This window comes from Pomacea canaliculata, linkage group LG6 (genome assembly GCF_003073045.1).
Source record: "Pomacea canaliculata isolate SZHN2017 linkage group LG6, ASM307304v1, whole genome shotgun sequence".
NCBI classification, from domain to species: domain Eukaryota; kingdom Metazoa; phylum Mollusca; class Gastropoda; order Architaenioglossa; family Ampullariidae; genus Pomacea; species Pomacea canaliculata.
Window position 1 is genome coordinate 24,816,443 of NC_037595.1, and position 13,609 is coordinate 24,830,051.

A 13,609-nucleotide genomic window follows, 5' to 3' on the forward strand; every position below is an offset into this window, starting at 1 on the left:
AAAGATGGATCATCGCAAGGTTGCGATCTTTAAAGACCAACCTGAATGGTTTGCGGTTTTTTTTGTTTTTTTGTTTTTGTTTTTTTAAGTCTACATTTCTCGTGGTTCTGAAAAACTGCTACTTTATCACGAGAAATGCAAACTTTCAACATCCGAATAATTCAAACTATCGCTCATTATCTCTCTGTCTCTTTGGTTTTGACTGCTGGCAACTTGTGTGACGTAGTACATTGTTATCGTGACGTAGTATACTGTTAGCACGACGTAGTACACTGTTAGCGGCGCTCGTTGATCGCAGGTGCGAATCGCGTACTTTGCTAGCGGATAATTAATTAACGGATGAGTTTCGAAAGATAAAATTCACAGATTAGGTTTATATGCCAATGCCTACCGATATCTTAACAAACAAACAAAAAAAAAAATCCAACAGATCATGAAATTCCGAGAAAAGGGTAGAAGCTGTGAGTTTGTTCTGGTCGCTTGTAGAGAGGTCTATAGATGCAGCGAGCAATAAAAATCCGAAGACTTGTACACCTTTCTTCAAAAGACATATATGAGAACGATAAAACAGTAATAAAAGATTTCTGGCAAAACACTACTAGAGATTTATCGACGCGCACGATGTCGTTGCTAGAGGCAATCACCAGTGAGAACGACTTTTATTTTTACATTCATTTCATTGTTTTTTTATGTATATACACCTAGATCTCTTTCTCTCTTCCATCCTCTCTATCTCATATCCCGTAAACAGCTGTGTGATGTTAGTAAGATTTGTTTTCAAATTAATATATGGCTAAATAGAATCTTGATTTATATGAGTAATAGCGGTAACACAAAAATAACTGAAATACTGAACTTTTAAACAGATTCAGATTACACCAGAAAGAGATCAGTAAGCAAATAACCCATTTATAAACAAAACATTAAGTATTGACCAACCCAGTGTCCACTACTCGGCTGAAGCTATAAGAAGACAAAAGTCTTCATGGTAAGCGGAAGTGTCATGACCAGATCACTGCTTCTCGTAGAAAACTGTCTTCGTCATTCTTTCTTGTGTTTTGTTCTAGTCACCATGATCGCTGTCATATATGTTTTCAATTTTCAACACTGGATTTTTTGTTTGTTTGGTGTTTTGTTTTTTGTTGTTTTTTTTTTTTTTTTTTTTTTTTTTTTGTTTGTTTGTTTGTTAATTTTTATGATTTTAGTTCTCTTTTGAATCCCTTGTATTTTCATCAGCAGGAAACAAACGATAAATTTGTTTCTAGTTCTCTGTAATCAGAAATAAGCGAATTAAAAAAATAAAGTTGAAGCTCCCTCTAATCATAGAAAGTACTTGAAATCATCGTGAGTTTGGTTTCTCTTTCACTATTCCCTTTCGGGTCTCCTGATTATTCAGAATACAATTCTGCGGTCACACCACACGGCTTCTCTCACGCCAGACTGCTGCAGGCCTTGGAGTCAACAACAGCCGCAGACCCGTCTCTGGCCTCGTGACCAATGCAATCTTTCTCTGTACTTTGTGGTTGGGGTCCACAGTCAGCGTGAATCTGAAAAAAATGATACAGTATCAGGTTTTCATGGCAGGCTGCATTTTACAAATCTATCTATAGTGTTCTCCTGCGATGTATAAATGGTGCAACCTTTTTTTTTTTTTTTTACTAAAGGCATGACTATTCAGTCCGTACTGAAGCATTCAACGAAACACCAAGACCAGATAGTTCCATAATCGATAACATTTTTGCAAAAGCACGGCCTTATCTTTATTTGTTGAGGAGTTTACTTAAATCGCTTACTTTCTCAGTATTCGTCCAATGATCACTTTCTGCTCGTTTAGGGCGAAGTGTTGCCCGATGCAGTTCCTGTGCAAGAAACACAACCGTCACAAAGATACATCAGGTAGCACTGCAAAAAATACTCAACTGTCAAAAAATTATTTTGCCTAATAAATCTAACTAGTGACCCTTAGTTTTAAAAAAGTACAGCTGCAAAAATACATTCGAAAGGAATTAATGATTAGAAGTGACCTAATAATAGTAGCCTAGAAAGTTAATACAATGCAACTACCTTGGCCCTGCTGAAAACGGTACAAATGTATATGCATCCTTATCCTTGATGTTATCCGGATGAAACCTCTCCGGGTCGAAGGCCTCAGCATCTGACCACACCAAAGGATTGTGGTGAAGACCAATCATGTTCAAACGGCACCAAGTGCCAGCGGGCAAGGTCACATCTTCGATGGTCATGGGCTTGGTGAGAGTTCGGCTGACAAAGGGAACAGTGCTGTGCAAGCGCATGCCTTCCTTAATAACCTGGGTCAGGTACTCCAGCTTCTGCAGGTCCTCCCTGAAAGGCAGTCAAAGAGTAAATGTTTATAAGCTGGAGTGAATGGAAAGACGTTGGTGTTGCTCAAATTGATCTTTAAAGGACTACGGGGTTGTCTACTGATGAGGTAAAGCTCGGTGCTTTATTTACCTAAATCACCATGCACAGAAACAGGTGAAACTCGTCATTATACGCCTGATTACCAGACTTTCCAGCTCGCCAATTGGCTGAACCCTTGACAAAGTAGCCATGTACTATCCTGACGTCTGTTGTTAACCTCTTTCTGCTAATCACGATAATTGCTTGCATGTGTCTCGAGAATGGAAACTTGAGTAATCAAGATAATTAGTAACTTGTACTGATCTTTACCTAGTCAAGAGAAAAACAATATGCGACTCACAAGTTATTTAAAATTAGATATTCACTATTATAAAGAATACTATATTAACTTTAAAAAATGGTCTACCGTGTTAAGGCTATCCAGATTTTACAAAATGTCAAGATCTCATTTCCAGCAGTGTCAAAAATTCTTGATTAAATCAAATCGTTCAAACTGGTCGCCTTCAACCTTCCGTAAAGTCAGTTGTTAGACTTTAGGTCAATCCACATGTGAATTTTAAAAAATACTTATTCAACATTCACAAACATTTTGATAGTACGTTTGTATAGCGCCTTTTCCCACCATCAGCCAGACTCAAGAAAATATAAACACGCGGACATGAGAATAATAACGATCAAAACTTTAACTTTCAACTTTTAAGCAACTTTGAGTTCAACGGCATTCTAATTCAGGACATCACTAATTTTCTAACAACAGTACCATTCAATGTCGTCCGACTGGCGACCTGCAAGCAGACAGTCCAGTTCCTCCTGAACCTTTTGCTGGTACTGTGGATGCTGGGCCAACGAGTACAGAGTCCAGGCAATGGCACTGGCAGTTGTGTCATGACCTGAAAGGTCATAGTACACGTCAGTCAGTTGTTGACGGAATTGTATCTTAAATATTTATATCCTAAGTCCTCTGATGATCGTTTTCTTATTCTTCCTATCGCCAGAACAACAACGTATGGACACAATATTTTTAGTTATTGTGCAGCGAAACAATGAAAGTCTCTTCCTTTCCACATCCGCCACCTACCCACCATTGAATCCTTTACACGTGCACTAAAAACACACCTCTTCCGTAAACATTTCTACTAACAATCTTTCCCATAATGCTAGTCCTTTGTCACACCCTTCCTTTTGCAATATATGCTACTCTAAGCTCTTGTTCTTGTTATTTGGTTTCTCTTTGTGTTTTCTGTATTTGATTTAGTTCTTCGTTTGTACTGTTGTTTTTTCGTTTATACTTCATATGTTAGTTTGTTTTCCTGTCTCTCGTATGCTGTTCATCTTTCGTTCTTGTTCTTAAGCGCTAAGAGCAAACTCCTTAGGAAAGTGGGTATGCACTTTACAAACTTTGCTTTTATTATTACTATTATTATAAGGAGGTTCTGTAGACAATATATTAAAAAGCTTGATTTTTACATCCTGTTACACGTAGGTCAATGTGCATTGGTTTGGATTTTTAAAAAACTTAAAATACCTTACTTTATCATTCAAAACAACATTAAATAGACCATTTTGAATGAGAATGTAACAATTGTTCACCTGCAAACATAAATGTGTTGACCTCATTCCGAAGCTCTAGAGGTGTAAAGCCGTGTCCTGACTCGTCCCTCGCTGTCAGCAAGATGTCCAGGAAGTCTAAGTGTCTTTTCTTGGGTGGTCCCTCTCTTTCCTTAAAAAACCGAGAATTGTTTGTGTACCTAAGGAAACGATGCGTAATGCTCTGTCAGGTCCTCCGTCCACACCATCTTTGATACTTTCTCCATACGTAGATAAAGAGAAAAAAATGAAAGAAAGAAGGAACGGAAAATAGGAGAAATAAAAACAAAAGAAAAAATTCTTGATACCAGTCATGTAGCACAAACTGTTCTCACCAAACGCTCCTTGCGAGCTTTGATGACGTTTTCAGCAACACTGTGGGCAAAGTCACAAAGTGCCTTGAACTTTCTCCCGTGGTTCGACAGGAAGTAGATGAAATCCAGAGCAAACAAGGGATTTCTGAGAGAGAGAGAGAAAAAACACGCGTTTAGACGGGACAGCTGAATGGTCACGTGATTGATCCAGCGCGCCTGTCAAAAAAGTTTATTGGGGCTGGGTTGTCTTTACACTTTGGTCAACGTTATTTGTGTGTGTGTGTGAGAGAGAGAGAAACTCTGACGAAGGAAACTTCTTTTTTATTAACAAATATCTCCAGCTGCCTCCCTGTCTGTAGCCTTGTTGATAAAATATAATTTCTCAGATCTTTAGAAATACTGTCTCTTGCTCAGCTAAAGGGGGGAAACTGGTGTTTTACGCCGAGCCAGCAACTAAGACAATATGGCGGCAAAGCAGCCAGCTCTGTAAACAGATGTCGCATGCAGAGAAAGTAAGGCATGCCCGAGATGAGACCCGAACCCACTTTATTGTTCACCGTTGTGCCTTACGCCCCTCCCATTCAGCAAAGAAATAAAAAGGAAAACAAAATAGCACGCTAAGTAGGTTTCACGAAAAGATGGAAATGTGGTGAGTCAAGTAATTGTCCATTCATAGGGATGCACGGAAAGCAGGCTTAAAACGAGGTTTTTTTCTTGTCTTAAATCAGGGATGCACAACCTACGGCCCACGGGCCATATCCGGCCCGTGAAACTTCTGCCCACAGTGCAGGAAATCGGCATGTTAGTAAAAAAAGAAGACCTTAAAAAAGCGAAAAAAAAAAGATGAAGAAGAAGTATCTATCCCCACGTAGGGGCGTTTCCCAATCTTTTTTTCGATGGACGAACATTTCGATTCAGTGCTCCGACTAGATGTCTCTACGATGCAGCCGGACATTCAGAAGTTGGTTTCGGGAAAACAACTTCAAATATCCCACTAATTACTACATAATTAATGGTAAGTACAACTTGTTTCTAATAAAAAAATGGTATCTGCTCTATTTTTTTTCCTTTTTGTATTTTTGCGGTGAAGTGGCTCGCAACACGGCTGTCCGAAATGGATATGGCCCGCAGGCCGAAAAAGGTTGGGCATTACTGGCTTAGATGATTGTGTGTTGGATCCACTCAGAAACGGACATCAGTTGTTTTTCTTACGAGTCGTTCTATGGCTTTCCTCACGGTCAAAACTGTATTGCACAACCTGTTAATCAAGGTTTTCATTCCTCTAATTTTTCTCTGTAAATTGTCAACAAGGCAAAAAAAAAAAAAAAAAAAAAAAAAACCAAATCAACATAGAGGGAGTTCCCTTAAACAACACTATAAAAAAATCTACAACGCACCCTCTTTCTCCACAGAAAAATATATAAACAGGTGCTATATCTTTTTTAAAAAAAAATTAAAGGCTTTTACCTCGCTCTTTCAGTCAACATGTCTGTCAACTGCATAACTGCCTGTACATATGGATGAGACTCTCTACAAAAAAAGACAAATTTATACAAAGGAATGACAATCTCTGAAAAACACCTCAAGAAAAAGCGATTTAAACAAATTTATGGAGATGAATGTTTTCTCATGAATAATCTTGCTAACCAGTGAAACAGACCCGTCGACACATTTATCCACCTGTGTAGAAGCTCCAAGAAACATGTTTCTCATGAAAAAGCAAACTAAGTTTGTTATAAAAGGCAAATCAAATCGGTCAATCGAAACTGATTTGTGTTCAGTGAGGTCGAAATAGTACATTTAGACTGTAGTCTGGTGGTATTTGTTGTTGTTGCTGTTGTTGTTGTCGTTGTTGTTGTTGTTATTCCTTTTCCTGTGTAGAGATGAGAGGTAGACCCACCCCTTTAGCTGAATGTCGTCCTTGTAGGACATGGCGCACTGTAGGATGACATCAAGTGTGCACAGACTAACGGAGCTGTATATCTCCATGCTGGTCTTCTCTACAGCATGGACACTCATCTTGTCCTGTAAGATTGACAGTACGATGGTATATTGTATTAGACTAGATTATTAGATACACGGCAGCTATTCATTGGTCACCTTAATAAGATTGGTTTCCTACCTCTCAGGAAAGAGAGACAAAAGAGATCACAAAGAAGAGGCAACACTGCCTGATATTTTATTGTCCTGTTACGGTTGTTGTAGTGGTGACGACGATGATGATGACTGGTGGTGGTAGATAAAAGATGAAGATACACGCAGGAAAGATAACGCAGACGGGAATGGGAGATGGAGAGGAGAAGGAGAGAGAAAATTTGGATAATGAACTCATTACCCATTTTAATGTAAGAATAATAGTAATACTATCTTCTCGAAATGAGACCAATAATCTCAATCCATGCTACAGATCTTACAAGCAAGCACTTAAACCACGAATTATTTCACTGACGACAAGAGAGTAAAATAACTTCTGTAAAGTGAAGAATCATGGATGTTGATTGTGAAAAGTAAATGCAACAGAATTAATCACTTTGTGTGATAACAAGTAGAGGTCAAGGTTGGCATATAATTATGGAGTTACTTGCCAACAGCACGTCGGCAGCGCGGTTGCTGATGGTGTTGTATGGCTTCAGGATGTCGAAGTGGAAGGCTGGTGTGAGCAGACGGCGAGATCTGTACCACCGAGGCCCATTAGCACTCAGCAGACCTTCTCCCAGCCATGGAAAAGTAAACTTGTAAATATGACTTTTAGGCTCTGTAAACAGCAAGATTGTTCAATATTCTGATCAGACTATCTTTTGTTATAAAACTCGCAGGAAAGCTAATCTTATGGAACAGGAATGTCTTTAAATAAACTAAAGAAAAAAAGAACGAAGTTACCTGAACTTTTAAGAAGAGTCTTCATTGTGTCCGGATGGTTCAAGAAAATCAGAGGTCTCAATGGTCCCAGCCAAAGCCGGAAAAATTTCGGGTACTTTTTTGAATACTCCAGTAAGTACTGAGTCCGCTGTTCTGAAGTGTATGAGCGCATCTAAAGAATAAGATTATGAGTAGCAGCATAGGCTGGGACATGAACTGTCGCAATACCACAGAATGAAAGGAGGAACACTATCTCTAGATATACCTCTATTATATATGCGCTTGTGACAAAAGTTCACCATTGGCATACAGTCGGACTTAGATTGCTTACAACATCTTTTTTATTTCTCTTTGTTGAACCTGAAACTACATCAATAGATGAATAAAGGTTTCGGGGGATAATATTGTGACCTTCCACGACGAAATGAGTCTTGGCTAGAGGCCCCGAAAGGTCAATTTGGTACAGTTTGACTTTTCTTTAAAAATCGATTCCTTGGTTAATAAACTATCAGGAAAATACACTGCTATGCTAAAATAAAATTTTGAAATGAACTTAAAATACGTTTTAATCGAAGTACCCTACTGCGACCCGTACCGATTTCAGCAGAAAAATGACGAAATTCAAAGTCTGTGTCGATACTGTTTCCCTGTCATAACCACATCATTTTATACCTTGCCAAAAAGCGCGGAGTCTGGATGTTCAACTTCTTTAAAGAACGATTTAAATATTAACCAATCAAAAGATTTGTCTACAAAAGTTTAGGAATAAGCAAATCTGGTCGGCTATCCAATGGAGAATCCGATACTGAAGTGGCCTTGGCAACAAAAGAAAAGACGCCGCTCGATTGGTTGAAGGGGACGAAACTCGTTCTTTCCGCCAGGTTTTGTGCACACTCTCAAAGTACTGCGAAAGCATGGAGAAAACTTACCTAAGTGACGGAGCATTAGAAGTTGCACTAAATTCCGATTAATCTGCAACTCTTCCGCGTTCCGAACAACTAGAACTCGGAAGATTAATTACAGAATATTTCGGGAAAGACGACGATTTAACGAGCGACAACGAATCTGAGTCAGAGGAGCAGCCGATTTCAGATCATCATTCTGACGAAGAATCTGAGGCACCACTTGTTCAGTTAATCTTTTAAGCGGAGGAGAGAAACATGATGTGGAAACTGATATAGACAACGGTGTATCAGCTATGCTTCACAGAGCACAACACCGTTCGTGCAAAACAAATGTCCAAGGTTGTATATGGACCTTTTCGTAATGAGATGCGCGGAAAGAGATGCGCAGAAACAAGAAACCACCGCTACTTCCTGTTTACACTTCGCTACCATGGCCGAGTCGTTTACCCCATCTGTGTCCTGTCGAAATATGCAATGCGTACCCGATATTTCGTTCAGAGATATTGAAGAATTTAGTTGCAGAAGCTCGTCAAAACGCAATCATGAGCGTGGATACAATTATTTCGCCGAGAAATATTATTCAACGTATGGGGTAAGCAGACACTTTGCAGAGTGAATGTGCAATTGTGATTCCAGCTTTTTGTCTGAATGTGCCACTGACTATGTCAGTCTCGTAAATATAATTGCAAAAAATTAAATATATTCTTACATCAGAAATATATTAAAACATATACTGAAGTAGTTTGATGAGAGAAAGTTAATTTTAAGTAGTGGAAGTCGAAACGTGCATTGTTTACATTTGCGGTAAACTGACGTCTATCCAGGCTTTTTTTCTTTTTTTTAAAAAAACTTGTTTACTGTTATTTTATATAAGGTATTTTATCATTTGTGTCTGGTCCTGTGATGCTTTTTCTGGTTTTTTTTTCTGCACAAGGACTTATCCGATTTAAGAAAAAAAAAGTACAGTTGCACCGAATCCCCAAAACGATGGTTGTCAAGCAGCATCTCGATGCTACAGATCATACACGAAAACTGGAATTCCACTCACACTTGAAGTTAGTGACGGTGAAAATTTTCTTCTCCCTAAAATAATTGTTAAAAGGCATAGTGAAACATAATTTCACAGGAGGGAGAGAGAGAGAGTGAAAAATAAACTTTCTTTTCCTAATGCAAAATTTTCTGAAATTTCTATGATAATGTTTTCATCAAAGAAAGCACTGTTAAATTGAAATTTTTTTATTGTGGTTGTCAGGTCTCAGTCAGTGTCACTAAAGCAGTCTCTGATGGATGCTACACATGTGCTAATGGCCAGAGTGGGCACTGTGGACATATTGTGGGCTTGCTGTACCAGCTTGCTCATTTTAAGATAACAGGAACAAACTACATTCCTGAGGTCATCTTGACAATGAAGAGGGATGATCTGAGACTATTTTTAGGTGAAATATTTTTTGTCAAGTGTTTCTTATATTAAAAATAATAATTGTTTATTCTGTAAGAAATGATTCCAAATTTTTGCATTCGGAGTATAATGAGCAATAATTTAGCATGCATTATATATATACACACACATCTATGTTGTCATAAATGATACACACACATCTATGTAGTCATACATGATAATTACTCTTGCTCATCATATAATAATTAATAGCCTCTGTTGCAGGCTCTGCGTCTGCTGTTGCAGTCTCTGTGTCCACGTTTTCACTGATGAAAAGGAAAAAATTTTACCACATGAAATGACTAATTTTGCACAATTCACTTAGCAATATTTGACAGGGGTGAACCTGCAGTAATTTCTGCAATCAGATGAACAGAAGTGAACCTACTGAATTCAGTAAGTGACAGATCACTTGCAAGATATTTTGATATACTGATTTTTTTTTTTTCGTCTCATGAATACACTAGGAATGGGAGTGTTTTGTGTTTTTAGCGATTTGAGTTGTGAGTTGTAAACTGAAAATATTTCCTGAGACTTGCTAATAGTCAAAGTGTCTGAAGAAGGATGACACAATTTCTATTGTTATAATGTGTTAATATTATTACATATTTTTTTTCACAGTGATGATATTAAATGTGATTTATAAAAGCACTTTGCATTTATCTTTGTATTTCTATGTGTGATTTGGACAGCAGTCTCCATGCACATCTGAACTGATCAATACTTTTTTCTTTAAAATACACATTCTCATCTTGTGTAAAGCATTCAGGTAGTTCACAATAAATGAGATTAAAAGACAAAACAATTCAGACAGTTGTAGCACGGTTGCATACCAATTTCAAAAAACATAGAATGCAATATCCTTATACAGAAAAATGATTAAGTAATCACACTCTGTCTGTTTTCATTACAAGATCATCCATTAATACAATGCAACAAAAGTTTACCTCTGATTTGTGTTGGCATTTGCTTGTGACATGGGATGGTGAACTGCAGGCTGATTTCTTTCTTTTCCACATTGGAAGTTTTTCCATGTAAACAGACTTGGTACAGCATCTGATTTAAGTCTTCTTTGTTTTCCTTTTAAGGTCAAAGGGCGAAAATCTTCTGGCACAAAAAGCCTGCTACAAACCCTTGTCCAATTTCTGATCTGAGGAAAAAAAATATAGTCATGTTATCATAAACATTTACCAAAACACATGTATGATTTTGTCTTTAAGCCGTTTTTAAGTGATATTCACATCATTACTTTTAATCACTGTTGACTATGTTGTGAAACTAATAATCCTTATATTAAAATTGTAAAGTGTAAAGGAATGGCGATTGATTCAAAATTAATTAGTCATGCAGCAGCAACAAAGATATAGGTTTCACTACAAAATAAGTTGTAATACTGGTAGTATATGTCAGCCTTTTTGAACATTTCTGCAGCATTTTAATGTAACAGCACTTTAATAATACAATGTAATGCGTTTTCAGTAATACGAAATGGCTATGCCACATGATGTAAGTTTAAACTACGAGCACAATAGGTATTCTGAAATCATAGTTTTAAATCAATTAGAAAGATTAACGATGATTCAGATGGCATGGAAAAAAGTGATGTTGCGAAAGAAGAAAAAGACTAATAGTGATAGGGAATTTGAAACCTCGATCATGCTTACCCGAAAGAGTGGCCCTTCGTCTCTCTGAATTCTTACAAGCCAAATCTTCTTCATTTGTTCATCTTTCGGAATTCCATGAAAGGATAATGTTGGACATTTGTAGGCTTTAACTGTACATTGAGGTACACAGCAAAATCGACCATCATTGTTATTTTTAAGAGCCGGTATGGTCGAAGAACGCTACGTGCATCAACAGTAAACATCAACACCGGAAGTGGTCTGGAGTTTTTGTGGGGTGAAGGTCATCTGCATGCATAATTTTCCGAAATCGTCCATAGGCAGGTCAAAACAGCGAGTAGTCCATTGGAAGGAGATCCAAGACGGGGGTGCATTACACAATTTTTCCAGGAAGAAATTGTTTCATTGCATCAGGTATCTCCATGAAGTTCAGTTTACAATGACCGGCAAGAGCTGTACCGATGGAACTATATTTCTATCTGTTCAAGTTGGGCCACTGCACCGAAGACTGCGAGATGAGCTTGCATATGAGTCTCATATTATTTATCATATAATGAGAAATATTTCAGACTTGTGAAGCAAATACTATTGTGCTCTAAGTAGGCAAAAGCTTGGTTAATAGTGCAACAAAGCAATACACTGACGGTATTATTTTGTTAATATCAAAAGTCTCGTTAAATTCCATCTGCTCTTCCGGAAGTCAGGTCGTCTACTGTTCTCCGAGACTGACAGCAGAGAACTTCGCAAGAGGCCAAGAGTGAGTCTCGGCAGACAGACATCAGTCCAGCTATATACAGCCATGATAACACGGCCTTGTGTGTTGTTGTTTACATGCTTTGTGTCTTTCAATGCGTTAACTGCGTCATCGCTGACGCAGGGGAAAAAAATGGCATGTCAAGATTGCGTCACGTTTGACGTCAATTCTATTTACACTACGAAGTTTCAAACATCCGGGTTGCACTGAAACTTTTCACGTGACAAAGTTGTACAATGTCCACTCACAAAGTGTTTGTCAACATATTCCTGAAAAAAATTAATGCGATCTGAATTCATACTTAAAACCGTCATGGTACTTTGCCCCCAAGATTTGCTGAAACTTTTATCACCGAGATAATCGCTTTTGTGTAGTAAACGATGGATGTCGTGTGTCAATATCTGCTAAGAATCTCAGAAACAGGAACACATGGTTTGCTTCAAACTGAAAGACGTCGTCCAGTCGTCATGACCGTAAGATTTCAGTGATATTTTGTAATATTTCGACACAGTACCAGATGAGCAGTTATCTACATGTTTAACTACATATATGGACACTTCATACTTTAAAAAACTATTTAAAAAAAAGACTGTTAAAATTAATGTTACGACAAGACTCATTTTAGGGGTCGAGCTTTTGTCACAGGCTCATATGTCAGGCATGCACACACACAAACACACTTACACTACAGTTCTCCTTGATTGAAACATCCATCCCATAGACCCGACTAGTTACTGCGTGTAGCAACTCTCCGTGGTCACAAAGGAATTCTCGTGCTGACAACAATGTCATTATAACCCAGCAGAAGAAAGCGTCAGACACTTGTCTTACCTTTCTCAAGTTTCCCCAGACCCAGCTGAAGTCTGTTTCACCAGGAAGCTGGTTAAAGAAGCGAAAAAGACTGCGGTACCAGACAAGCCATCTTATGATCTGGACCGTTAGCGCCGTCATCACAGCAATAACGACTAACCGCACAGTCGGAGATAAGGAGGACAGTTGATTAGCCACATCCATGATGAAGATTTCTGGGATGAAACAGGGATCTCAGATAGGTTCTGACTGCTACCACATGAATCTCTATTCATAATAATATGAACATAATTTCTCTCTTTTTCCAGTAAAATGTTCAGGAAGGTCATCTTAGTTTCCCTATGGTTGAAGTGATCATAACATCACTGTTGCCTAATTGCCTGCCTATTTGGGCTTCAATTGTAGACCAAACCTATAATTCATAGATGTTTCTAATTATAACTCACTAAAATTCTCCAAATGTCTCGTTCTCTCTTACCAATATTTGCTAATGCATATACAACTGATAACTTAAACTCGTTCAGTATTTTGAAACCTTTCAATAAAACTAAGAATACCTCAATTTCGCAGGTCTTCCACAAGTGCTTTGAGCTGTGTACTTTAGATTGTGAACTCTCCCTAAACCCGAGAGTGGAACAGAGCTTCAAATCTGGATGCTGTCGGCTTTACATGGCCGACATTGTGAGTAAACTGACACAGATGGCTTGAAATGTGTCCTATAAATAGAGGGATCATACCCAAGGTTGTGATCTTTAAAGACCAACCTGAATGGTTTGCGTTTTTTTTAGTCTACATTTCTTGTGGTTCTGAAAAACTGCTTCTTTATCACGAGAAATGCAGACTTTCAACGTCCGAATAATTCAAACTATCGCTCGTTATCTCTCTCTGGTTTTGACTGCTGGCAAGTTGTGTGACGTAGTACATTGTTATCGTGACGT

The 13,609-nt window shown here is 38.1% G+C and overlaps 2 protein-coding genes across 2 annotated transcripts; both read right to left on the bottom strand.

The window, feature by feature from the left end:
• Positions 1–77: 77 nt before the first annotated feature.
• Positions 78–13,368, bottom strand: LOC112565702 (cytochrome P450 4A24-like). Its single transcript, XM_025241355.1, has 12 exons — positions 13,229–13,368; positions 12,693–12,886; positions 7,164–7,314; positions 6,869–7,038; positions 6,184–6,308; positions 5,751–5,813; positions 4,305–4,428; positions 3,973–4,102; positions 3,143–3,272; positions 2,065–2,343; positions 1,794–1,859; positions 78–1,547 (listed from the first exon to the last, which is right to left on the bottom strand). Exons 2-12 carry the CDS (start codon positions 12,873–12,875, stop codon positions 1,412–1,414), a joined length of 1,557 nt encoding a protein of 518 aa, XP_025097140.1. The 5' UTR covers positions 12,876–12,886; positions 13,229–13,368; the 3' UTR covers positions 78–1,411.
• Positions 9,555–11,446, bottom strand: LOC112565704. Its single transcript, XM_025241360.1, has 3 exons — positions 11,150–11,446; positions 10,433–10,635; positions 9,555–9,751 (listed from the first exon to the last, which is right to left on the bottom strand). The coding sequence occupies exons 1-3, from the start codon at positions 11,201–11,203 to the stop codon at positions 9,655–9,657; spliced, it is 354 nt and encodes a 117-aa protein (XP_025097145.1). The 5' UTR covers positions 11,204–11,446; the 3' UTR covers positions 9,555–9,654.
• Positions 13,369–13,609: the final 241 nt, after the last annotated feature.

Coding starts and splice junctions, on each gene's coding strand:
- LOC112565702 (XM_025241355.1), bottom strand. CDS start 12,875: ATGGATGTGGCTAATCAACTGTCCTCCTTATCTCCGACTGTGCGGTTA. Junction 1,860..2,064: donor CCGTTTTCAGCAGGGCCAAG/GTAGTTGCATTG, acceptor TTTCTTGCACAG/GAACTGCATCGGGCAACACT. Junction 1,548..1,793: donor ATTGGACGAATACTGAGAAA/GTAAGCGATTTA, acceptor CATTTTTTTCAG/ATTCACGCTGACTGTGGACC.
- LOC112565704 (XM_025241360.1), bottom strand. CDS start 11,203: ATGAAGAAGATTTGGCTTGTAAGAATTCAGAGAGACGAAGGGCCACTC. Junction 10,636..11,149: donor ACGAAGGGCCACTCTTTCGG/GTAAGCATGATC, acceptor TTTTTTCCTCAG/ATCAGAAATTGGACAAGGGT. Junction 9,752..10,432: donor AATGCCAACACAAATCAGAG/GTAAACTTTTGT, acceptor CCTTTTCATCAG/TGAAAACGTGGACACAGAGA.